The sequence below is a fragment of the Anolis sagrei genome, chromosome 7, assembly GCF_037176765.1.
Source record: "Anolis sagrei isolate rAnoSag1 chromosome 7, rAnoSag1.mat, whole genome shotgun sequence".
Classification (NCBI taxonomy): domain Eukaryota; kingdom Metazoa; phylum Chordata; class Lepidosauria; order Squamata; family Dactyloidae; genus Anolis; species Anolis sagrei.
The window spans coordinates 20,683,289-20,710,635 of record NC_090027.1 but is presented as its reverse complement, the minus strand read 5'-3'; the positions used below and the strand labels follow the sequence as shown (position 1 = coordinate 20,710,635).

The following is a 27,347-nucleotide window of genomic DNA, read 5'->3' as shown; positions in this document are numbered from 1 at the left end:
CTTCTGGTGTGAGAGACTTGGCCATCTGCAAGGACGTTGCCCAGGGGACGCCTGGATGATTTGATGTTTTTACCATCCTTGTGGGAGGCTTATCGCATGTCCCCACATATGTAGCCAGAGCTACATATGTCCCCACATATGTAGCCAGACTGACAGAGGGAGCTCATCCGCGCTCTCCCCGGATTTGAACCTGCGACCTGTCGGTCTTCAATCCTGCCAGTACAGGAGTTTAACCCACTGCATCACCGGGGGCTCCTTGAACTAACTGCCGAATATTACGGAATCGTGGAAATTGTAGTTTTAAAGGACTGCCCTTTGTACTTGTTATTGTGAATGCTGTGTGCATTGGGTCACTCTTTGGGTGCGTCCTATACTATAGCATGAAGTTTTGTGAGACCCCAGAACTCTTTGGCAGAGAAGGCTAAAGACCTTGGGAAGCTACAACTCCCAGGGTTGCATTGCATTGAGCCACTGTTGCCTCAACAGATTCTGGGTTTTTGCCCCCAGCATCCCAAGGTTTTGCAACATGATATGCACTCATCACATGGGCAGAGACCCAATTGCATGCGCAATGTTGATACTCTACACCCCTTTGTTCCTGAAAGTGGCAAAATCCATGCAAAAAAATACAGCAACCCAGAAAATCTATTTATTGCTCAAGTGTCTTGGAGTCGAGTATGAGCAGTTTCCTTCTGCTGAAGGAAAGAGCAGATCAAGAGCCCAAAGCCCAGCTTAGCAGGATCTCTACTGGAGTGGATTTGTCCTAATCACGGATCTGAAGATCATCAAGCTTTGCAAGGATGCCTTGCAGTGGTGAAGTCCTCCTTATGGCACTTCGGAGTCAATTGATGCAATGGATGCAACCTAGGCATGCTCACTGCTCTTGCAAACTATGCCATTCTCATTATTGCCTTGGAGGATGTGGGTTTTCTAGTGGCAGATCCACAAGGAGATCCACACCAAAGGGTGCATCTACACCAGAGGTTCTCCACCATCCTAATGCCACGGCCCCTTAATACAGTTCCTCATGTGGTGGTGACCCCCAACTATAACATTATTTTTGTTTCTACTTCGTAACTGTAATGTTGCTCCCGTTATGAATCGTCATGTAAATATCTGATATGCGGGATGTATTTTCATTCACTGGACCAAATTTGACACAAATACCTGATATGCCCAAATTTGAATACTGGTGGGGTTGGTGGGGGGATTGGTTGTGTCATTTGAGAGTTGCAGTTGCTGGGATTTATAGTTCACCTATAATCAAAGAGGATCAAAACTCCACCAATAATAGAATTGAACTACATTTGGCACACAGAACTCCCATGACCAACAGAAACTATTGGAAGGGTTTGGTGGGCATTGACCTTGAATTTTGGAGTTGTAGTTCACCTACCTCCAGAGAGCACTGTGGACTCAAACAATGATGGATCTGGACCAAAATTGGCACAAATACTCAATGTGCCCAAATGTGAACACTGGTGGAATTTGGGGAAAATAGACCTTGACATTTGGGAGTTGTATTTGCTAGGATTTATAGTTCACCTACAATCAAAGACCATTCTGAACTTGACCAATGATAGAATTGAACTAAATTTGGCACACAAAACTCCCATGACCAACAGAAAATATTGGGTTTGGTGGACATTGACCTTGAGTTTTGGAGTTGTAGTTCACCTACCTCCAGAGAGCACTGTGGACTCAAACAATGATGGATCTGGACCTAACTTGGCACGAATACTCAATATGGCTAAATGTGAACGCTGGTGGAGTTTGGGGAAAATAGAGCTTGAGATTTGGGAGTGGTAGTTGCTGGGATTGACCTACAATCAAAGAGCATTCTGAACTCCACCAATGATAGAATTGAACTAAATTTGGCACACAGAACTCCCATAACCAACAGAAAATACTGTGTTTTCTGCTGGCCTTTGGCGACCCCTCTGACACCTCCCTTGTGACCTCCCAATTTGAGAAACACTGATCCACCTTCTCTACCCAAGAGTGCTGATGATTCACCAAAGTACAACTCCCATGATATAGTGTTGTTGCCATGGCTAGGACATTAAGATCATCTGGGGAGGCCCTGCTCTCGGTCCCGCCTACATCACAAGTACGTCTGGCAGGGACGAGAGACAAGGCCTTCTCAGTGGTGGCCCCTCGGCTGTGGAACGCCCTTCCGACAGAAATTAGATCGGCCCCCTCCCTGCTGGCATTTCGGAGGAAAGTGAAGACCTGGTTGTTTGAGCAAGTATTTGAATAGGCAGTGTAATGAATATAGAAATATGGAACAACGGATGATGAGATTGGATCTTGATTCTACCTATGAGATGCTTATGAGATGTTATATTTATGTTTAATTGATTGTTTATTATGTCGTTGAAATAAACTGTTTTTATGATGTTGAGCATTGGATTTTGCTATTGTTAACTGCTTTGAGTCGCCGAAATAATAAATAAATGAATAAATAATAAGTGCCACCAAACTGCATCCATGTCACAGTGTAGACACAGCCAAGAACTCTCCCTTCTTTGGGCTGGGCAGAAAGAAAAAGAGACAATTCGAACTGCGTTCCTTGACAAAAGGTCCCAGTGTTTTTTTCCCCTTTGGCCACTTGCCACTGAGCAAGGCATTGCCGGTAGCCACCCGGCTTGTTCAAACATCACCCATTGAGGTGGCCTTCCGGTAGTTTTGAACTCTGTTGTTGTTGCGAGTCAATTGAAAAGCCAAAGGCAGCCTAGCCCTGCCGAATCGAGGTTTTATATATATGTGTGTGTGTGTTTGCACAATTCCTGGTGGTGCAAAGTCTACCTTGCTGTGCAAAGACTCCCAGATCCGTTTCTATCTATATCTGTAGTGTGTGTTGTGTAATGCTGTCGTTTATTTATTTATTTGTATCCCACGTTTCTCCCATGAGTGGGATTCAAACTGGTGTACAGTGGTAAAGAAACGCCGAAATTACATGACACAAAAAAGCACTGCATCATAAACCAAATCAAACAGATAAACAAATTACACATTACATAAACCATATACAAGATTAATAAATAATAATAATATTAATAATAAATATGACATATACCATTAAAATTAGCCATCTCAGGCTTGTCTATCAGGCTTGTGTGTGTGTGTGTGTAAACACAATTCCAGATGGTGCAAAGTCACACACATACATATATATACACACACAGAGAGAGTTGTATTATTGTCATTGTTATTATTGTCTATCAGGCTTGTGTGTATAAGTGTGCAAACACAATTCCTTATGATACAATGTCTCTCTATCTCTCTCACACACACACACACACCCCTAAATATATAGACAGAGAGAAAGAGAGAGAGATGTATTGTTGTTGTTGTTAGGCACCTTAGACTTGTCCTTCAGGATTGTGTGTGTGTGTAAGTATGTAAAGACAATTCCTGATGGTGCAAAGTCACACACACACACACACATACAAACTGTTTTATTGTTGCTGTTGTTGCTGTAAAGCAAATTAGACTTGTCAATCAGGCTTTTGTGTGTAAGTGTGCAAACACAATTCCTGGTGGTGCAAAGTAACACAGAGACAGACACACACACACACAGAGCTGTATTGTTTTTGTTGTTGTTGTTGTTAGACATCTCAGACTTGTCTATCAGACTTGTGTTTGTGTGTAAGAGTGCAAACACAATTCCTGATGGTGCAAAGTAACACAGAGACAGAGAAAGAGAGAGACGCACACACATACACAGAGTTGTATTGTTGTTGTTGTTAGGCATCTCAGACTTTTCTGTCAGACTTGTGTTTGCGTAAATGTGCAAACACAATTCCTGATGGTGCAAAGTCACACACATACAAACTGTTTTATTGTTGCTGTTGTTGCTGTAAAGCAAATTAGACTTGCCAATCAGGCTTTTGTGTGTAAGTGTGCAAACACAATTCCTGATGGTGCAAAGTAACACAGAGACACACACACACACACAGAGAGTTGTATTGTTCTTGTTGTTGTTGTTAGACATCTCAGACTTGTCTGTCAGACTTGTGTTTGTGTGTAAGTGTGCAAACACAATTCCTGATGGTGCAAAGTAACACAGAGACAGAGACACACACACACACACATACACAGAGTTGTATTGTTGTTGTTGTTAGGCATCCCAGACTTGTCTATCAGACTTGTGTTTGTGTGTAAGTGTGCAAACACAATTCCTGATGGTGTAAAGTCACACACACATTTATATACAGAGAGAGAAAGAGAGAGAGTTGTATTGTTTTTGTTGTTGTTAGGCATCTCAGACTTGTCAATCAGGCTTTTGTGTGTGTAAGTGTAAGTGTGCAAACACAATTCCTGATGGTCCAAAGTCTTTCTCTCTCTCTCTCTCTCTCTCTCTCACACACACACACACACACACATTTATATATATACCCGCATACACGCGCGCACATACAGAGTTGTATTGTTCTTGTTGTTGTTAGGCATCTCAGACTTGCCAATCAGGCTTGTGTGTGCATGTGTAAGTGTACAAACACAATTCCTGATGGTTCAAAGTCACACACACACACACACACACACATATATATATATACAGAGAGAAAGAGTTGTATTGTTCCTGTTGTTGTTAGGCATCTCAAACTTGTCTATCACGCTTGTCTGTGTGTGTAAATGTGCAAACACAATACCTGATGGTGCAAAGTCTATATATCTGTATCAATATCTGTGTGTGTGTGTGTTGTGCATCTTGAACCATCAGTCTTGTGTGTGCTGCAAGTGTGCAAAGACAGTTCCTGATGGTGCAAAGTCTATACAATATCTCTATCTGTGTGTGTTGCATTGTATTCAAGGGCACCTCGAACTTGCCGAGCAGGATGGCATGTTTGTGTGTGTGGCTCCCAGCCAAGTGAACCATTCAATCTTTTTCGCTCTTGTGAATAAGAACAGATAAGACGGTTGCGGTTGCCGTTTCATAGGAGCTGAGTAACTGATTTGTGTCGCCTTTATTTATGTTCTCAGTTGCCGTTTGTGGCTGGTTGGCTCATGCAACAGAAATGTGACCCATCATGTTGACATAGTTCCCTGGACACTTGACCCAGATGTTGGCTTGCAAAGGGGTTGGGTGCCCCACATTGCAACCCAGGGCTCTTTTTAGCTCCACTCCAATGGGGAAACCCTGGGGATTTTTAATCCTGGAAGGGAGGTTTATTTATTTCAGCAGTAAGGACATATGTGCAGATGTATTTGCCACTTCTAGTGATGCCTGCATCAAATATATTCTAGCCCAGCTGTTGTTGTTGTTGTTGTTTTAAAACATTCTATGTAGCTACATTCCTGCATAGCTGCAGAGATGGACTAGATGACCTTAAGGGCCCACTTTTGGGAGGAAAGGCAGCATATAAATCTATATTTTGCTCTGGATTCCTACATAGCTGCAGAGATGGACTAGATGACCTTAAGGTCCTCCTTTGCAGGGAACACAGCATATAAATCCATATTTTGCTCTGGATTCCTGCATAGACGCAGAGCTGGACTAGATGACCTTATGGGTCCCCTTTAGGGAGGAAAGGCAGTATATAAATAAATATGTTGTTTGCTCTGGATTCTGGTATAGCTGCAGAGATGGGCTAGATGACCTTAAGGGTCTCCTTTTGGAAGGAAAGGAAGCATATAAATCCATATTTTACTCCGGATTCCTGCATAAATGCATAGCTGGACTAGAGGACTTTAAGGGTGCCCTTTTGGGAGGAAAAGCAGCATATAAATCCATATTTTGCTCTGGATTCCTGCATAGACGCGGAGCTGGACTAGATGACCTTATGGGTCCCCATTTGGGAGGAAAAGCAGCATATAAATCCATATTTTGTCCTGGATTTCTGCATAGCTGCAGAGATGGACTAGATGACCGTAAGGGTCCCCATTTGGGAGGAAAAGCAGCATATAAATCCATATATTGTCCTGGATTTCTGCATAGCTGCAGAGATGGACTAGATGACCTGAAGGGTTCCTTCCAATTCCATGGTTTGGTGTGTCTTTCCCAATCTCTGCCCTCATCTGGGAAATGAGAATTTCCTGATCGTAGGCATGAAGCAAGGCATTTCCTGGCTTGGGCTCCTTCTTCTCTCTCTGGGCTCTCCGTCTCCAGGTTCCTTGAGTGAATTTTATGAATGAATGGGGTCTGTTTGGGGGCCGAAGGGGGGGGGCTGTGGGCTTGTCAACACTCTCCTTTCTGGCCAGCGTGAAGGTTTATGAGCCTCGGCTTTCCCGGGTACAGAAGGGCCTTGTTTGGTGCCCTCCGCCGTTGGGTCTGGGATGGAGATGCAAAGGGCCGGGGGTCTTGGGCTCTTTGGAGGGAGCTTGTTTTCCCTTCCTTCCTTCTCTCCTTCAAAGAGACATGGCCTCTATGGGGCCGATTCATGCGCCTCCAGAGCAGGCCGTGCCGCTTGGAAAAAGGCGCATTTTGCAAACATCCCTCTTGGCAAAGGGATAAAACCTCTTTTCTTGCAAAAGGAGATGCTCGGCCTCCCTTGAAAGGTTGAACGGAGAAATTGAAAGGAGTTTGTGCAGCCTTCCAAGGAGAGAGAGAAGAAGAGAAGGAAAGAGAGAGGAAAGAGAGGCGAAAGAAAGGAAAGAGTGAGAAGGAAAGAAGGAGAGTTAGTTCAAGGTCCATCGTTGGTGAAATTCAGGGTGCTCTTAGATTGCAGGTGAACTACACATCCCAGTACATACAACTCCTATAAATCATGATTAATTCTCCCCAAACATCTCTAGTATGTTATTTATTAATTTACAGTATTTATATTCCGCCCTTCTCACCCCGCAGCAGGGGACTCAGGGCGGATTACAATGTACATATACATGCAAACATTCAATGCCATAGCCACACAACATATATAGACAGACACTCAGGATGTACAATACAGGACTTGAAAACTATGTGGGAAACGGAGTTACAAATCTCGGAACAAAAAATGAGAAATGTGGTAGAGATAATAGGGACGGAAAGGAATACTAAAGTACGAGAAACGAGGAGGAAAATATTGCACAAATGGTATCGCACACCCTGCCAATTAGCATACTACTATAAAGAGGGGAGTAGTCAGTGCTGGCATGGATGCTACCAGAAAGGGCGCTTTATGCACATGATGTGGGAATGTGAATATGTACAAGGTTTTTGGCAGACTATACAAAATGTGTCAAATTAAATACTAGGAAATGAGTGGGTCATAACAAAGGAATTAGCGGTATTAGGGAAAAGGGAGGAAATGGGAAATAAAAGGGAAATAAAATTTATTTATTTATTTATTTATTTACTTTTCTTATATACCGCTGTATCTCAAGCCCGAAGGCGACTCACAGCGGTTCACAAACAGTAAAAACAGTAGAAACAGCAGTGGTTCCATACAACATATAACAATGGACTTAACACATTATCCATAAATTACCAATAAGCAATTACAATGCACAATTATTACAAAAAACAACCGTACCCAATCTTCTCATCATCCAAGCGTAGTCCAGGTTCGTCGTCCATTGTTCCATTCCTATGTTCCATTACCAGATTGCACTAAATTACTCAAACGCCTGCACAAACATCCAGGTCTTCACCTTTTTGCGGAATACCATTAGAGATGGTGCTAGTCTAATGTCTGTAGGAAGGGCGTTCCACAGCCGAGGAGCCACCACCGAGAAGGCCCTATCTCTCGTCCTCGCCAGCCGAGCTTGAGAAGCAGGCGGGATCGAGAGCAGGGTCTCCCCGGAAGATCTCAAAGTCCTGGTGGGTTCATAGGCAGAGATGCGGTCAGATAGGTAGCTTGGGCCGGAACCGTTTAGGGCTTTAAAGGCCAATGCCAGCACTTTGAATTCAGCCCGGTAGCAGATCGGTAACCAGTGGAGTTGGCGCAACAGGGGGGTTGTATGCTCCCTGCGCTCCGCTCCTGTTAAAATCATGGCTGCCGAGCGTTGGACTAGTTGGAGCTTCCGAGCTGTCTTCAAAGGCAACCCCACGTAGAGAGCGTTGCAGTAGTCTAAACGGGATGTAACCAGAGCGTGGACTACCGTGGCCAAGTCAGACTTCCCAAGGTACGGGCGCAGCTGGTGCACAAGCTTTAGCTGTGCAAATGCTCCCCTGGTCACCGCCGAAACCTGGGGTTCCAGGCTCAGCGATGAGTCCAGGGTCACACCCAAGCTGCGAACCTGCGTCTTCAGGGGGAGTGCGGCCCCATCCAACACAGGCTGTAACCCTATGCCCTGTTCGGCCTTGCGACTGACCAGGAGGACCTCTGTCTTGTCTGGATTCAATTTCAATTTGTTCGCCCTCATCCAGACCGTCACAAAAGAAGCAATAATTGAATGTGCACAAGCAGTAATAGTATTAGGGTGGAAAGATAAATCAAAATGGACAATAAATAACTGGTACCATTATATGGTGGAGCAAATGGAATTTGAAATTATGAATGTGAAATGAAATGATTTAAAAATCAATGAAAATCGAATGAGAGAAATGGAAGATAGATGGACAAGGGTAATGAACTATATTATGAATCATTCCGGAGATCAGGTCATAAGAAATAAGATACAAATGCTATATAGCATACAGGATGGAAATGTATAAAGATAAAGAAATAATGATTGTCTAAAAAAGAAATGAATATGTGAAAGATAATAATCCTCATGTTGGTGGTGGGAATTGTAAATGTTTTGTGTGTGCAAGGTATGTATTTTCTGTATTGTAAAAATAAAAAGTTGGGGGGAAAAAAAGACACTCAGGGGCTATTTAACATTCCAGCTTCTGGCCACCAGGGAGCTGTTGCTTCACCGTCCGATTGTGACACTGATGAAGTACTTCCTCATTCTTTGCATACTGCCTGGAGATTTTTATGGCCTCGTAAATGAGTTAAATTAACCTCCCCACATAAGTGGTACCTAAATTTCCTACTTGACAGATGCAACTGTCTTTCGGGCTGCAAAGGTCGACAGCAAGCTACACAAATTGGTCGGAAGCTCACTCCGACCCGGGCTGGCTTCAAACTCATGACTCTTCGGTCAGTAGTGATCTTAATGCAGCTGACTCCCAACCAGCTGCGCCACAGTCCCAGTGTATCAGGCCTAGGCCAGCTTTGGCCCTCCCTCCAGTTGTTTTGGACTTCCAACTCACACAATTCCTACACATACACATACACACTCTCTAAATAATGCTCGATTTTGCCATTTTATATAAAGGACAATGCTGTACTTCGCGATTGTATATAATGTGATCTTCTTGCCATTTGTTTCCCCCTGAATGAATGCCAATCCTTATATTCTGCAGGCCTCTTCCCATAATTACTTAACAATTTATTTCTTCCTATTTACTTTAAATAGCCTGGTATTAATTTATGACATCTGCTTTGCCTAAAAATATAAAGTCAGAGTTGGGGGGGGGGGGGGAACCCCACAATTTGCAGATGTGTCCATTCTCCTAAGTGTTCCCACCTTCTTTTTCCAAGACTATATATAAACAATCCTCCTGCTTTTCATTAGGGATGGAAAGAATCTTTTAAAAAACATTTTTAATGGTCAAAAATAGCTTCTTCTTTTTTGCAAGTGGTGGGAAACCCTAGTGAGAATCAACTAAATAAAACAGAAGTGTAACATTTTTGGATTTATTCTGTGCGTCCACACTGCAGGATTGATGCAGTTTGGGACCACTCTTCACTGCTATGGCTCAATGCTATGGAAGCCTATGGACTTGTCGTTTTGGCCGAGTAGGCGAAAGACCTTGCAAAACTACACCTCCCATTGAGATATGGCAGATCAAGTGGCACCAAAGTGCATTAGTCCCACAGTGCAGATGCACACTAGATGAGCCCTATTTGGGGAGGAAAGAGCCCTATTTGGGGAGGAAAGGCAGCATATAAATCTGTAGTTTGCTCTGGATTCTGGTATAGCTGCAGAGATGGGCTAGATGACCTTAAGGGTCCCCTTTTGGGAGGAGGAAAAGCAACATATAAATTTGTATTTTGCTCTGGATAGCTTTGGAGGTAGATTAGATGGCCTTAAGGGTCCCCTTTTGGGAGGAAAGGCAGCATATAAATCCATATTTTGCTCTGGATTTCTGCATAGATGCGGAGCTCGACTAGATGATCTTAAGACACCCCTTTTGGGGAGAAAAGCAGCATATAAATCCACCTTTTCCTCTGGGTTCCTGCATAGCTCCAGAGCTGGACTAGATGACCTTATGGGTTCCTTTTTGGGAGGAAAAAGTATCTTAAAAATCCATATTTTTCTCTGGATTCCTGCATAGCTGCAGGGATGAACTAGATGACCTTAAAGGTCCCCTTTTGGGAGGAAAAGCAACACATAAATCTGTATTTTGCTTTGGATTCCTGCATAGCTGTGGAAATGTATTAGATGACCTTAAGGGTCCCCTTTTGGGTGGAAAAGCAGCATATAAATCCATATTTTTCTCTGGATTCCTGCATAGCTGCAGGGATGAACTAGTTGACCTTAAGGGTCCCCTTTTGGGAGGAAAAGCAGCATATAAATCCATATTTTTCTCTGGATTCCTGCATAGCTGCAGGGATGAACTAGTTGACCTTAAGGGTCCCCTTTTGGGAGGAAAAGCAGCATATAAATCCATATTTTTCTCTGGATTGCTGCATAGCTGCAGGGATGAACTACATGACTTTAAGAGCCCACTTTGGGGAGGAAAAGCAACATATAAATTTGTATTTTGCTCTGGATAGCTTTGGAGGTGGGTTAGATGGCCTTAAGGTCCCCTTTTGAGAGGAAAACAGCATATAAATCCGTATTTTGCTCTGGATTCCTGCATAGATGCGGAGCTGTACTAGATGATCTTAAGACCCCCCTTTTGGGAGGAAAAGCAGCATATAAATCTGTATTTTGCTCTGGATTCCTGCATAGCGGTAGAGATGGATTGGATGACCTTAAGGGTGCCCTTTTGGATGGAAAAGCAGCATATAAATCCACATTTTCCTCTGGGTTCCTGCATAGCCCCAGAGCTGGACTAGATGACCTTATGGACCCCTTTTTGGGAGGAAAAAGTATCTTTTAAATCCATATTTTGCTCTGGATTCCTGCATAGCTGCAGGGATGAACTAGATGACCTTAAAGGTCCCCTTTTGAGAGGAAAAGCAGCATATAAATCCATATTTTTCTCTGGATTCCTGCATAGATGCAGAGCTGGACTAGATGATCTTAAGACTTCCCTTTTGGGGGGAAAAGCAGCATATAAATCTGTATTTTGCTCTGGACTCCTGCATAACTTTGGAGATGGATTAGATGACCCTAAGGGTGCCCTTTGGGGTGGAAAGGCAGCATATAAATCCACCTTTTCCTCTGGGTTCCTGCATAGCTCCAGAGCTGGACTAGATGACCTTATGGGTTCCTTTCTGGGAGGAAAAAGCAACTTATACATCCATATTTTGCACTGGATTCCTGCATAGCTGCAGGGATGAACTAGATGACCTTAAAGGTCCCTTTTTGGGAGGAAGAAAAGCAGTATATAAATCCATACTTTTGCTGTCGATTCCTGCATAGCTCAGGGGATGGACTAGATGACCTTAAGGGTCCCCTTTTGGGAGGAGGAAAAGCAGCATATAAATCCATAAGTGTGACAATTTGGGATGTTTTCTGTGCAGGATCGATGCAGTTTGGGACCACTTTTCAATGCTATGGAATCCTATGGACTTGGCATTTGGCAGAGTAGGCGAAAGACCTTGCAAAACTACCCTTCCCATTGAGATAGGGCAGTTCAAGTGACGCCAAGGTGCATTAGTCCCCCAGTGCAGATGCACCCTTGGATCAAGCGCAAGCCTTTGGGAACATGGCTCTGTGTCATGCTGTTTAACGGCGCAAGTTATTTGCAGCGTGGACCTTATTATGCTTTTTTGGCACCAAGAAAGGGTTTTTGTTTGGGACGGAGAAGAATGCAAGGCATGGCATTCCTCACGCCCTGGAACGGAGCCAGAGAAGCCGGGAAATTAATAGCAGCGCCAACGGGGTTTAGATTTAGCTCAGGGGCCGCTGAGTGTTGTTTGTTTCCTTGCGGGCTTGCATTCAATGGTTTTTAAGCCTTGCACATGCACCTGTTTGCTTCCCAATGGGTTTAGGCTTTAAGACACAAGCCAAACCCTCCTGACAGATGGCCATCCAGTACCTCCTTTAAAAAAACCTCATATAATCTATTATTGTATGATTATATGACATTATATGAGGGACCCCCAAAGGCCATCCAGTCCAACCCCCTTCTGTCAGGCAGGAAGGCATAATTTGATCCTTCCTGACAGATGGCCACTCAGCCTCTACATAATCAATGATAATAGAACCCTAGAATGATAGAGTTGGAAGGGATCCTCAAAGGCCATCCTGTCCAACCCCCTTCTGTCATAGAGGAAGACACAATCCAAACCCTCCTGACAGATGGCCATCCAGTACCTCCTTTTAAAAAACTCATATAATCTATTATTGTATATATGACATTATATTAGGGACCCCCAAGGGCCATCCAGTCCAACCCTCTTCTGTCAGGCAGGAAGGCATAATTTGATCCTTCCTGACAGATGGCCACTCAGCCTCTGCATAATCAATGATAATAGAACCATAGAATGATAGAGTTGGAAGGGATCCTCAAAGGCCATCCTGTCCAACCCCCTTCTGCCATAGAGGAAGACACAATCCAAACCCTCCTGACAGATGGCCATCCAGTATCTCCTTTAAAAAACTCATATAATCTATTATTGTATATATGACATTATATTAGGGTCCCTCAAAGGCCATCCAGTCCAACCCACTTCTGTCTGGCAGGAAAGCATAATTTGAGCCTTCCCAACAGATGGCCACTCAGCCACTGCATAATGATAATGATAATAGAACCATACAATGATAGAATTGGAAGGGACCCCTAAAGGCCATCTAGTCCAACCCCCTTCTGTTATAGAGGAAGACACAATGCAAACCCTCCTGACAGATGGCCATCCATACTCTGCATAACAATAATGATAATAGAACCATAGAATCCTAGAGTTGGAAGGGGTCCCCAAAGGCCATCTAGTCCAACCCTCATAGACAAAATCCAAACCCTCCTGACCATTCAGTATCTCCTTTAAAAACCCCTCATATAATCTATTATTGTATGATTATATGACATTATATGAGGGACCCCCAAAGGCCATCCAGTCCAACCCCCTTCTGTCAGGCAGGAAAGCATAATTTGATCCTTCCTGACAGATGGCCACTCAGCCACTGCATAATGATAATGATAATAGAACCATACAATGATAGAGTTGGAAGGGACCCCCAAAGGCCATCCAGTCCAAACCCCTTCTGTTATAGAGGAAGACACAATCTGAACCCTCCTGACAGATGGCCATCCATTCTCTGCATAACGATAATAATAGAACCATTCAATCCTAGAGTTGGAAGGGACCCCCAAAGGCCATCCAGTCCAAACCCCTTCTGTTATAGAGGAAGACACAATCCGAACCCTCCTGACAGATGGCCATCCATTCTCTGCATAACGATAATAATAGAACCATTCAATCCTAGAGTTGGAAGGGATCCCCAAAGGCCATCCACTCCAACCCCCTTCTGCCATAAAGAAAGCCACAATTCAAACCGTCCTGACAGACGGCCGTCCATCATTTGCTTTTTTTAAAAACTCATATAATCATAGAATGATAGAGTTTGAAGGGACCTCTCAAGGCCATCCAGTCCAACCTCGTTCTGACATAAGGAGAGATAAAGCAGCATATAAATAAATGTAAGAATAATAAAAGCCCTTCCAACAAATGACCATCCAGCATCTGCTTAAATAACTCATATAATCATAGCATGTTAGAGTTGGAAGTCCAACTCCCTTCTGCCTAAAGAAAGACACAATCCAAGCTCTCCCGACAGGTGGCCATCCAGCCTCTGCTTGAAAACCTGCAGAGAAGGAGGTTCCATTGCATATAATCCATTGTGGGACATTTCTTTTTTCCAGGAGCTTGCCCCTTCCCTCCTTCCTTCCTTCCTTCCTTCCTTCCTTCCTTCCTTCCTTCCTTCCTTCCTTCCTTCCTTCCTCCCTCAATGGAAAGCCCTTCCTTTCCACTGGATGCGTTCTTCTCCGTGGTCTTATGCCCGTGTCTTTGATTCCCTTCCAGGTGTTCCTGTGGCAGCGGCCGTGAGGTCCCACTTTGACACCTGTCCGGACGCCCACAGCCAGTTCTGTGTATACGGCACTTGCAGGTTCCTGGTGCAGGAGGAGAAGCCGGCGTGCATGTGAGTCCACACAGGGGAATTAATGCAGATTGACACCACTTGGACTCCCATGGTTCAGTACTGTGAGATCGGGAGAGGTGAATAATAATAGTAATAGTAATGCTCCACTTTGACTGCCATGGTTCAATGCTATGGGGTCCTCGGAGCTTAATTATAATAAGAATAATAGTAATAATAGTAACCCACTTTGACCACCATGGTTTGATACTATGAGAGCTGAATAGTAATAGTAATAATAATAATAATAATAATAATAATAATAATACTCCACTTTGACTGCCATGGTTCAATGATATTGCGTCTTCAGAGCTGAATAATAATAATAGTAATAATAATAATAACACTCCACTATTATTATTATTCAGCTCTGAAGACACAATAGCATTGAACAGTCATTGTGTCTTCAGAGTTGAATAATAACACATGGCACAATGACTGACACATGGCAGTCATTGTGTCTTCAGAGCTGAATAATAATAATAGTAATAATAGTAGTAGTAGTAGTAATAATAATAATAATAATAATAATAATAACAACAATAACACTCCACTTTGACTGCCATGGTTCAATGCTATTGTGTCTTCAGAGCTGAATAGTAATAATAGTAATAATAATAACAATAATAATAACACTCCACTATTATTATTATTCAGCTCTGAAGACACAATAGCATTGAACCATGGCAGTCATTGTGTCTTCAGAGCTGAATAATAATAATAGTAATAATAATAATAATAATAATAATAATAATAATAATAACAACACTCCACTTTGACTGCCATGGTTCAATGCTATTGTGTCTTCAGAGCTGAATAATAATAATAGTAATAATAATAATAATAACACTCCACTTTGACTGCCATGGTTCAATGCTATTGTGTCTTCAGAGCTGAATAATAGTAATAGTAATAATAATAATAATAATAATAATAATAATAATAACACTCCACTTTGATTGCTGTGGTTCAGTGCTATGGAGTCCTGGGAGATGAGTAATAATAATAATAGTAATAGTAATAGTAATAGTAATCATAATAATACCTCACTTTGATTGCCATGGTTCAATGCTATGGGGTCCTGGGAGTTGAATAATAAGAGTAGTAGTAGTAACAATAGTAACAATAATAGTAATAGTAGTAATAGTAATAACAATAATAATAATACCCCACTTTGATTGCCAGGGTTCAGTGTCATGGGTTCCTGGGAGCTGAATAATAATAATAATAATAATAATAATAATAATCTACTTTAATTGCCATGGTTCAGTTCTGGGAACTGAATAATAATAGTAATAGTAGTGGTAACAATAGTAACTATAATAGTAATAATGCTAATAGCAGTAATAATAATAATAATCCACTTTGATTGCCATTGTTCAATGCTATGAGGTTCTGGGAGATGAGTAATAAGAATAATAGTAAGAATAATAGTAAGAATAGTAATAGTAATAATAATATTCCACTTTGATTGCCATGGTTCAGTGCCATGGGGTCCTGAGAGCTGAATAATAATAGTGGTAGTAGCAGTAGTAACAATAGTAACAATAATAGTAATTGTAGTAATAGTTGTAATAATAATAATACTCCACTTTGATTGCCATGGTTCAGTGTTATGGGGTCCTGGGAGCTGAATAATAATAGTAACAGTAGTAGTAACAATAATAGTAATTGTAGTCATAGTTGTTGTAATAATAATAATACTCCACTTTGATTGCCATGGTTCAATGCTGTGAGGTCCTGGGAACTGAATAATGATGATGATGATGATGATGATGATAATGATAGTAATAATAATAATAATAATACTCCACTTTGACTGCCATGGTTCAGTGCTGTGGGGTCCTAGGATCTGAATAATAATAATAATAATAATAATACTCCACTTTGACTGCTATGGTTGTCCTCAAGGGGGGGGGGGGCATCTGAATGGGGGAATTAGCACAGATTGACACCACTTTGACTGCCGTGGCTCAATGCTGCGGGATCCTGGGAGCTGTAGTTTCCCAAGGCCTTTCGCCTCCTCCGCCAAAGAGGACTGGTGCCTCTCCAGACTACAACTCCCAGGACTCCATTGGGTTGAGCCATGGCTGTTTAAAGTGGGATCAAACCACATTCATTCGACAGTGTGGATCCAGGCTTAGGGCATGGATGAATTCCTCTATGGAGACAATTGCATACAATGGATACAGGAAGAGATACTGCTCATACCAATGCATGTCCATCTACATTGTACAATTAAAGTGCTGCCAGACCGCATTAAAGGTGCATCTACATTGTATAAAGTGGTCCCAAACCGCACTAACAGTGCATCGACATTAAAGTGACTTGCAATGGTTCAGCTCCTTATTTGGCTTGCGAAACTGCAACTCCCAGGATCCAATGGCAGATGATGTGGGGTTCAAACTGCATTAAGTGTGCATCTACACGGTTGAAATGAACACCCTTTGACCCCACTTTAGCTGCGATGGAACCCTGGGAGTTGTAGTTTACATTCTCCAGCTGAGGTGTATCAAGCCCATGCTCAGCTACAACTCCCATCACCCCTTTTTCTCATTGTGATGGGCTTTCCTTCTTCCCAGTTTGATGTATGACTTTTCCTTTCCCTTCCCAGTTGCCACAGTGGTTATGTTGGGACTCGGTGCGAGCACGTTGACCTGCTGGCGGTAGTGGCCGCCAACCACACGAAGCAGACCATCACAGCGCTGGCGGTGGTCTCTGTGGTCGCATGTGCCATGCTTATTATGGTCTGCGTCCTCATACAGTAAGTACGCCTTCACTCAGTCAGTGGCTGCGGATATCAGTTCCATGTTTACAGGAGTCTCGCTGTATTATATTACATTAATCATAGTATATTAATTACGTATTATATTATTAATATTATATTGTATTATCTAAATTAATTATATCACATTATATTATTTATATTGTATTATTTATATTATATTGATCTATATTATCTTTTGTTATTTTGGTGGTTATTTTGGTAGTTCAAAAACTTGTTTTGTCTGGATTCTAGAATATTACTTATCGTATTATATTATTTATTTTATATTGTATTATTTATATTAATTATATCATATTACATTATTTATATTGTATTGAGCTATATTATATTTTGTTATTTTGGTGGTTCAAAAACATGTTTTGTCCGGATTCTAGAATATTACTTATGATATTATGATATTATAATTATATATTTATATAACATGTAATATTACTAATAATATTACAGTATAATTGATATAGTACAATATAGCAATATTTAAAACTGATATTGTACTATGTTAATAATATATTGTATGTATATATATATATCTTGTAAGCCGCTCTGAGTCCGCTTCGGGGTGAGAAGGGTGGCATATAAATGTTGTAAGTAAGTAAATAAATAAATATATATATTATTTATATTTTATTGTACTATTTATATTAATTATATCATATTACATTATTTATATTGTATTATTTATATTATATTGAGCTATATTATATTTTTGTGGGTTTTTCGGGCTATAGAGCCATGTTCTAGAGGCATTTCTCCTGACGTTTCGCCTGCATCTATGGCAAGCATCCTCAGAGGTGAGGTCCTCAGAGGTGCATCTATGGCAAGCATCCTCAGAGGTGACCTCACCTCTGAGGATGCTTGCCATAGATGCAGGCGAAATGTCAGGAGAAATGCCTCTAGAACATGGCCCTATAGCCCGAAAAAACCCACAAGAACCTAGTGATTCCAGCCATGAAAGCCTTTGACAATATATTATATTTTGTTATTTTGGTGGTTCAAAAACTTGTTTTATCTGGATTCTAGAATATTACTTATATTATATTATATTATTTATTTTAATTAGGTCATATTATATTATTGTACATTATATTTTATTATATTATATTGTGTTGTTATTTTGGGTGTTCAAAGATGGCTGGATGGCCATCTGTCAGGAGAGCTTTGATTGTGCTTTTCATGCATAAAGATAGAAAGGGGTTGGACTGGATATCCTTTAGAGGTCCCTTTCCAAATCTAGGAATCTTTCTATGATTTGCTTTGTCCTTTCTCTGGAGGTTTCTAAGCAGAGGCTATATGGCTATCTGTTGGGAAGGATCGAGTTGTACCTTCCTGCCTTGGAGAAAGTGGATGGACTGGATGGCCTTTGGAGTACTCGCAAAGACTACTAACTCTAAGATGAATATGATTCCATAGGTTAGAGGTCACGATCGGAATGCATGCGACTACTCCAAAGGTCCAGGTCACACCCTCTCAACACACACACACATATAACATAGATATAGTATCCTAGATTTGGAAGGGACCCCCAAAGGCCATCCAGTCCAACCCTGTTCTTCACTTGGAGTCATTTGTAAGTCAGGTGTTTCTAGCTCAGGAATGGCTTGTGTGTGTTTATGTGTGTGTGTGTGTGTGCGTGCGTATGTGTGTGTGTATATATGTGTGTGTGTGTATATATATATATATATATATATATATATGGCCAAACAACAATTGCATCTTCTTTCTTCTGTCTCATATGCATCTGTCATACATTGGGAAGGGAAAGAGTTCATAAACAGCATGAAAATGACGCGCCTTTGCATCTGTGTGGCTGAAATGTCCTGGAATGGCATCTCTATTGAATGTGTGTGTTTTGTTGTCTAAGGACACGGCTTTGCGGGTGACGCGCGCCCTATGAGTGTTGCAACTGGAACAGCTCACATTAAAAACCTTTTACTGTTGGTTGCAGATTGCCCAACCACCATGGCTGTGTTCCATAGGATGGCATTGTTGTTGTTGTTGTTGTTTCTATCTTGCTTTGACCCAAAGCATCCAACCATAAAAATAATACAATATATAATTTGAAAACTAAACAAAACTAAACGTACAACCGTGAAAATAGAATTAAACGTTGACACCATTCACAATAACCAATGAATCCCACTTCATAGAGTCTTAGAGTAGGAAAGGGGATCTAGCCAAGCCGGAAGACACAACCAAAGCCCTCCTGACAGACGGCCATTCAGCCCAGTGGGTTTCCAGGACTGAAAACAATTATGGAGACTTTAAGACATTAATGAAAGACATTGGCAAAGATTGGTTTTCATTTCTTTATGCTTGTTCTTGTCTTCCTCTGAGGCCGAGAGAGTGTGACTCACCCTAGGTCCATGCTTGTGATGGAAGATGGATTCAGATTTTCTCGGCTCGGAAAAGGGACCTCAAATCTAAAGGATTTTGGGTGCATTTTGTGCCGAATTGGTGCCCAAAATGCGACTCTGATGTTCTGTGTCAACAATACAATCCTACCCTAAAATCAATAAAAAATTGCATCACTCTTTCTCCTGCTAAGAAGGCCAATCTGTGCACCATTGTGTTCAATGTCATTCCAAAATTACATTAAATTGCATTGTCCTTTTTCTCTCCATTGTCTGTTTTGCAGTTGCTGCAAAATCCGGAAACACTGCAGCGGGTGCCGGACCGCTGTCTGCCGGCAGGAGAAACCCAACGGACTCCTGAAGGGAGGGTCATCCTGCTGTCACTCGGAAACAGGTAGACAAACAGGCCGAGAATCATCATAACATCAAATTGGAAAGGGGCCCCCAAAGGCCATCTAGTTTGACCTCCTGCTATGCAACTCAGACAAGGCCTCCGAATAATGTCTTTGTTTAAAAAGCCTCCAAAGATAGAGTCCTTCTCCTTGCAATGCATTAACTATATCATCAATTGAAATTAGGAGGGACCCCCAAAGGTCATCTAGTCTGACCAAATGCTATGCAGCGCAAGCATTGCCCCTGAATAATACCCATCCCACCTCTGTTTAAAAAGCCTCAAACTATGAAGAGTCCTCCTCTCTGCAATGCATTGAATAGATAATTAATTAAAATTAGAAGGGACCCTCAAAGACCATCTAGTCTGACCACCTCCCATGCAGGAATTCACAACTAAAATATCCCAGAAAACTGCCAATTTGGCCTTTGTTCAAAGTCTCCAAAGATGGAAACTTCTCCTTACAAGGGGGTCAATAATCCACTAAAATTGGAAGAGCCCCCCCCCCCAAGGCCATCTAGACTGACCTCCGAGAATCATTGAAATGTCAAATCGGAAGGGGCCCCAAAGGCCATCTAGTCTGACCTCCTGCTATGTGACTCAGATAAGGCGTCCGAATAATGTCTCTGTTTAAAAAGCCTCCAAAGATAGAGTCCTCCTCCTTGCAATGCATTAACTATATCATTAATTGAAATTAGGAGGGACCCCCAAAGGTCATCTAGTCTGACCAAATGCTATGCAACGCAAGCATTGCCCCTGAATTATACCCATCCCACCTCTGTTTAAAAAGCCTCCAACTATGAAGAGTCATCCTCTCTGCAATGCAGAGATTGAATAGATAATTAAATTGAATAGATAATTAATTAAAATTAGAAGGGACCCTCAAAGACCATCTAGTCTGACCACCTAGTCGAACTGTAAAGACTTTGTCTCAAGTGAGGCGAGGGGGTCCCAGTGGGGATCGGCACACTGGGTGCAGTGCCTAAAGACCTTGGCCCACACTTAAACACAATCAGTGCTGACAAAATTACTGCCTGTCATCTGCAAAAGGTCACCCAACTCAGATCTGCACGCATTATTCACCGATACATCACACAGTCCTAGGCACTTGGGAAGTGTCCGACGTCTGATCCAATACAACAGCCAGCAGAGTGATCTTGTTTAGCGTGTACTAATCTTGTTGTGGTTCTAACAATAATAATAATAATAATCATCATCATCATCATCATCATCATCATAGAAATAATCCAGTTCCAGAAAATTCCCTTTTTAATTGCCTATTTCTCTTTTAATGTCTTCACATTGTGAATTCCCGCACAGGCGAAGGTCAGACTAGATGACCTTTGGGAGTCCCTTCTGATTTTAAGGCATTCATATTAAAACACAGGGAATGGGTGGAGGATTTTGGCTCTGTTTTGGGTTATTTCAACCACCTTTTTTTCCCATTTCCTATCTTGATAAAGGTCTCAAATTCTGGGTTGCTGTGAGTTTTCCGGGCTGTTTGGCCATGTTCCAGAAGCATTCTCTCCTGGCGTTTCACCCACATCTATGGCAGGCATCCTCAGAGGATGAGGGGTCTGTTGGAAACTAGGTGTAAAGATGTGTAGAGATGCCACCAATTTGTGACGAAGCCACCACCTGTTTGTAACAATTTTGTAAAGAAGCCACCACTTTGTAAGGGCTTGTTAAATTGATAGCATAGTTAATAGCTAGTAATATTGATTTGGTCTTTCTTCAGTGTGTAGCGTGACTTAACTTGGAACGGATTTGTAACAGAGACCGGGCTTTAGAAGAAACTGTAACAGGTTTATTGAAATGTAGAAGGATCTTGATGGTTTCAATGTTTCTTAACTCTTAGAGGCACTTATCTTCAGAGGTTACATTTATAACATTCCTTAAAACAACTCTGGAAAGGACTCTTCCTTCCACAAAACAAGTTTCAAACTTATTTTTCTTCAAACTGTGTTTCTTTCCTTAATAGATTACTCCAGATACAAGCTTATTCTTTCTTTGTGATATTTCTGTTGCAATAAAGATTCTCACTGGGTTTCTCTTATCTTTTCTACTCATACACTAACTACTACTATAAATAAGTCAACTCGACTTATCTAAACTACCCAGGCTAAAAGCCAAAACCTTCCTGATTCTTACTACAGAACCAGCCTCTCCTGTAGTTCGCTGACTACAGACTGACTGTTTTAAAAACGGCTGCCCTGCCAAGTGGCAGTTGGCTCCGCCCCTATTTCTATGGTAACCCAGCTCAAAGTGAGCTGAGCGGGCTATCATTCCCCCCAGTTATGCAACTTTAAATATCCTTTTAAACATCAATTTATAATTATACATAACTGCAGGTTAAAATTCACACTTCACCACACTAGGCAAGTGGGGTTTATATACCTGTGGAATGCCAGGAGAGAATGCTTTTGGAACATGGCTGTACAGCCTGGAAAACTCACAGCAACCCAGTGATTCTGGCCATGAAAGCTTTTGACAACACGGTCTCAAATGCTTTTGGGGAGTATGGGATTTGCGTACACATTGGGTACCATTGATGTTCTATTGCCTTTGTGCCAAACAGAAGAATCCTTCCCTTCTTTTAGGCTTATTTTGACCTGGATTTTTTTCTTTTTCCCAGTTGTCTGACCAAGACCTGTTTGGCCGAGATTCATCTCACCGTTCTGAGAGAACACCGTTCATCTCATCAAGCGGCGTCCGTATTCCAAAGATGTAAATGTGGATTATATATTATTTAAAGGAAGAAGTCTTCCAGGGATTTGTTTGCATCACAATATTGGCAATGTGGACTCCACTCGGAGCCTCTTTGGGGTCTTTTACTTCCGAAAATAGAATGGGAAACAACAGGAAATTAGCCTGAAAACTTTATGTTTATGCCTCTCCAAGGAACGAATGCGCTTTGACATGAAACAAGGACAGATCACTTTGGGGTTTGTTATCCCGTATTCCCCAGGAATCCTCTTTCTTTCTTGAGACTCCTTTGGAGATTGGGAATGCCTATTGGACGTTGGACTCAAAAAGGGGAGATCCTCCAACGGAGAAGGCGGACTTTGGACATTCGTTGGCACGTTCTTGCAAAGCAACGAATGAAGAGCAACCTTGCAGAACTTCAAATAGTTTCCAAAACAAGGATACTTTTGTATATTGGGATCACTTGCTTTTAGAGAACCTTAAATGCAGTGCCGTTTGGGATCCCAACGGAAGCAAAAGGACTAATTTCCCTTTTGAGTTTTGACTCCGAATGCAAAGTCAAGTCTGCAGAAACTTTCGATGTCAAAAAGATCAAGTGGGATGTGAAGGGATCTGAAACGCTTCCTTTGTTATTACTCCAAAAGCCCTCCAAGGTGATAAGGAAATCCTCTTTAATGCCCGTTCCTAAATCCAAATGGCATGCTTGGGATTTCTGGGCTTCCTGTTTCTCTTGGTACCACCATCCTTTTCCTATCCCAGTGGATTACTGGTTTGACTGGAAGCATAGCATCGGACTCATCGAAATGCAGAAAGGCTTGCAAGGTTTCCAAAAGTGGGAGGCATCGCATTGCGTCGTGCAACGAGAACTCCGGCACATCCGTCCCATTACTTGGAAACATTGCTGCTTTTCCAGGGATTCCCATCATCCACTGTCCCAACAGTTATGGGGAAATTGGGGAGAATTAGGGGTGCATTCCCAATATCTGAACATAGAAGGTATTGTACATGATGAGGACTCAGTAGCATTGCCCACCAAATCCCATACTGAGAATTCTCATTCCCTATCATTACCAGTTCCAGATATTTGAGAATTCCCATTATGATTTCTCACTGAAGCATATATTGTGAATTCTCATTATTTTACTCACCAAATCCAATACTGAGAATCCCTATTACCGGTATTATGAATTTCCATCGGCATCTCTCACCAAAACATTGCTCACCGTATCCAAAATTAGTAATTCCCATTACCGGTATTATGAATTCCCATTGGCGTTTCTCACCAAAACATTGCTCACCGTATCCAAAATTGGTAATTCCCATTATTATTATGAATTCCCATTGCCATTGCCTACCAAATCCCATATTGAGAATCCACATTCCGATACTGAGAATTCCAATTCCTGATTTTGAGAGTCTCTATTATGATTGTTCATTGAAATATATATTGTGAATTCTCGTTATTTTACTCACTGATTCCCATATTGAGAATCCCCATTACCGGTGTTGTGAATTCCCATTGACATTGCTCACTGAATCCCATACTGAGAATTCCCATCATTACTTCTCACCAAATCCCATATTGAGAATTCCCATTGATGTTCGCTCTCCGTATCAGAAATTGGAAATTCCCATTACCAGTGTTGTGAATTCTCATTGGCATTGCTTACCAAATCCCATATGGAGAATTCCCGTTATTGTTTCTCACCAAATCCCACATGGAGAATTCTAATTGGCGTTGCTCACCATATCCGAAATTGGTAATTCCCATTACCAGTATTATGAATTCCCATTGGCATTTCTCACCAAATCCCATATTGAGAATTCCCATTACCAATCATTACCGATACTGAGAATTACACTTCCAGATATTTCAGAATTCTTGTTACAGTTGCTCGCTGAATCATATATTGTGAATTCTCACTATTTGGCTCACCAAATCAAATATTGAGAATTCCCATTACCAGTGTCGTGAATTCCTATTGACATTGCTCACCGAATCCCATACTGAGAATTCCCATCATTACTTCTCACCAAATCCCATATTGAGAATTCCCATTGATGTTCGCTCACCGTATCAGAAATTGGAAATTCCCATTACCGGTGTTGTGAATTCTCATTGACATTGCTTACCAAACCCCATATTGAGAATTCCCGTTATTGTTTCTCACCAAATCCCATATGGAGAATTCTCATTGGTGTTGCTCATTGTATCCAAAGTCAGTAATTCCCATTATGGAGAATTCCCATTATGGAGAATTCCCACTATTGTTTGTCACCAAATCCCATATGGTGAAAATCCCATTGACATTACTCACCAAGTCTCCTATTGAGAATACCCATGATTGTTTCTCACCAAATCCCATACTGCGGATTGTCATTGGCGCTGCTCACCGTATCCAAAATTGGTAATTCCCATTACCGGTGTGGTGAATTACCATGGACGTTTCTCACCAAATCCCATATTGAGAATTCCCATGATTTTTTCTCACCAAATCCAATATGGAGAATTCTCATTTGCATTGCTCACCATATCCAAAATCTGTGATTCCTATTACCGGCATTATGAATTTCCATTGACATCGCTTAACAAATGTCATACTAAGAATTCCTGTTACTATTTCTCTCCAAATCCCCATATTGAGAATCCCCATTACTGGTGTTGTGAATTCCCATTGACATTGCTTACCAAATCCCCTACTGAGAATTCCCATGATTGTTTCTCACCAAATCCCATATTGCGGATTGTCATTGGCGGTGCTCCCCGTATCCAAAATCTATGATTCCCATTACCGGTTTTGTAAATTCCCATTGGCATTTCTCACCATGCCCCCTATTGAGAATTCCCATGATTGTTTCTCACCCAATTCCATATAGGGAAATTCTCATTGGGTTGCTCACCGAATCCCATATTGATCGTGCAGGCGCTTCTAATTTTGCTGCATTGGCACAATTGGCAATAATAAATAACCCTTTGGAGCCTGTTGGTCGCTCCCGTCTCCATAAAATGATAAATGTGGGATTTTTAATCTTTTAGTCATATCCAAAGTTTTGGAAACTTCCTTCTGGAATTCTTTGCTTTGCTCCTTCGTTTAGGTGTAAAGCCTGGGCCGGACTCACCGCTGCTCCATGCGCTTTCCATGCGCTTTAAATAGAAAGAGAAATGGATAGAGAGAGGAGGCACTAAATAGATGTTTGGATGGAAAACCTCTGTCCGCTCTTTCCTGAATTGGCAGAACAATTAATTGAATTCTCTCCCTCTCTATATATTTATATAAAGGTGTCCAGATGGAAACTTCCTCTGTTTACATACTTTTCCCAATGCAAAGACCACCCTTTTTGGCAAGTTTTCGTAATTAAAAACCCATTGTTTTGTTTTGTTTTTTTGCCCAAACCTGACACAAATGGAGAGAAGTGGTATTAAATGTTGTTTCTAGTCAGTTGCTTGGATTCTAATTAGGAGGGACCCCCAGAGGTCATCTAGTCTGACCTAATTTGTGTCAGGTTTTGCCCAAACCTGATGTAAATTAAGAGAAATAATATTATGAACATGGTCAGTGTTGCTTCTAGTCCGTTGCTTGGTTTGTAATTAGGAGGGACCCCCAAAGGTCATCTAGTCTGACCTAATTTGCATCATGTTTTGCCCAAATCTGATGCAAATTAAGAGAAATAATATTATGGACATGGTCAGTGTTGCTTTTAGTCCATTGCTTGGTTTCTAATTTGGAGGGACCCCAAACGTCATCTAGTCTGACCTAATTTGCACCATGTTTTGCCCAAACCTGATGCAAATTAAGAGAAATAATATTATGAACATGGTCAGTGTTTATTCTAGTCAATTGCTTGATTTGTAATTAGGAGAGACCCCCAAAGGTCACCTAGTCTGACCTAATTTGTGTCAGGTTTTGCTCAAACCTGATGCAAATTAAGAGAAATAATATGGACATGGTCAGTGTTGCTTCTAGTCAGTTGCTTGGTTTGTAATTAGGAGGGACCCCCAAAGGTCACCTAGTCTGACCTAATTTGTGTCAGGTTTTGACCAAACCTGATGCAAATTAAGAGATATAATATTATGGACACGGTCAGTGTTGCTTTTAGTCCGTTGCCTGGTTTCTAATTAGGAGGGACCCCCAAAGGTCATCTAGTCTGACCGAATGCTATAGAACCCAAGCATGCACCTCCAAAAATGCTCATCCCACCTCTGTTTAAAATGCCGCCAATGGTGAAGAGTCCTCCTCTCTGCAATGCATTAGATAGATAATTAAAATAATAAGGGATCCTCAAATGCCATCTAGTCTGACCATGCAGGAAGTTACAACTAAAATATCCCAGAAAACTGCCCATTTGACCTCTGTTCAAGGCCTCCAAAGACTGAAACTGCTCCTTACAAGGGGGTCAATAATTCACTAAAATTGGAAGATACCCCCAAAGGCCATCTAGTCTGACCTCCTGCTATGCAACTCAAACATGGCCCCTGAAAAATGCTCACCCTACCTCTGTTTAAAAAGCCTCCCAAGATGGAGAGTCCTCCTCCCTGCAATGCAGTAGATAGATAAATAATTAAAATGAGAAGGGACCCTCAAAGGTCATCTAGTCTGACCTCCTACAATTCAAACTAAAAATATTGCCCCCCTCCCCCCCAAAAAAGCAAAAACATGCCCATCCTACCTCTTTGATTAGTCTTTTTTTGAAACCAAAGTTTACTTTTGAGTCTCGTCTCTTGAAATATATTACGAGACTCAAATGTTCCCCTTTCTTGTGCCATCCTCTTCGGGCAGTTTGGGTTTGTTTTGACTGCAAAACCATCATCCCCAGTTATGTCTGGCCTTTTAAATGGGAGATAATGGGAGTTGGAGTCTTGAGAGGAGAGAGAGGGAATCCCAGA

The 27,347-nt window shown here is 41.6% G+C and overlaps 1 protein-coding gene across 1 annotated transcript in view; it reads left to right on the top strand.

Moving 5' to 3' along the window:
- TGFA (transforming growth factor alpha) overlaps nt 1-26,323 on the top strand; it is a 47,624-nt gene extending 21,301 nt beyond the window's left edge. Inside the window, exons 3-6 of the mRNA XM_060787345.2 lie at nt 14,112-14,229; nt 16,841-16,990; nt 19,650-19,759; nt 22,392-26,323. Coding sequence (XP_060643328.2) covers nt 14,112-14,229; nt 16,841-16,990; nt 19,650-19,759; nt 22,392-22,399 — 386 coding nt within the window. The 3' untranslated portion in view covers nt 22,400-26,323. The remainder of the gene's footprint in view (nt 1-14,111; nt 14,230-16,840; nt 16,991-19,649; nt 19,760-22,391) is intronic.
- Nucleotides 26,324-27,347: the final 1,024 nt, after the last annotated feature.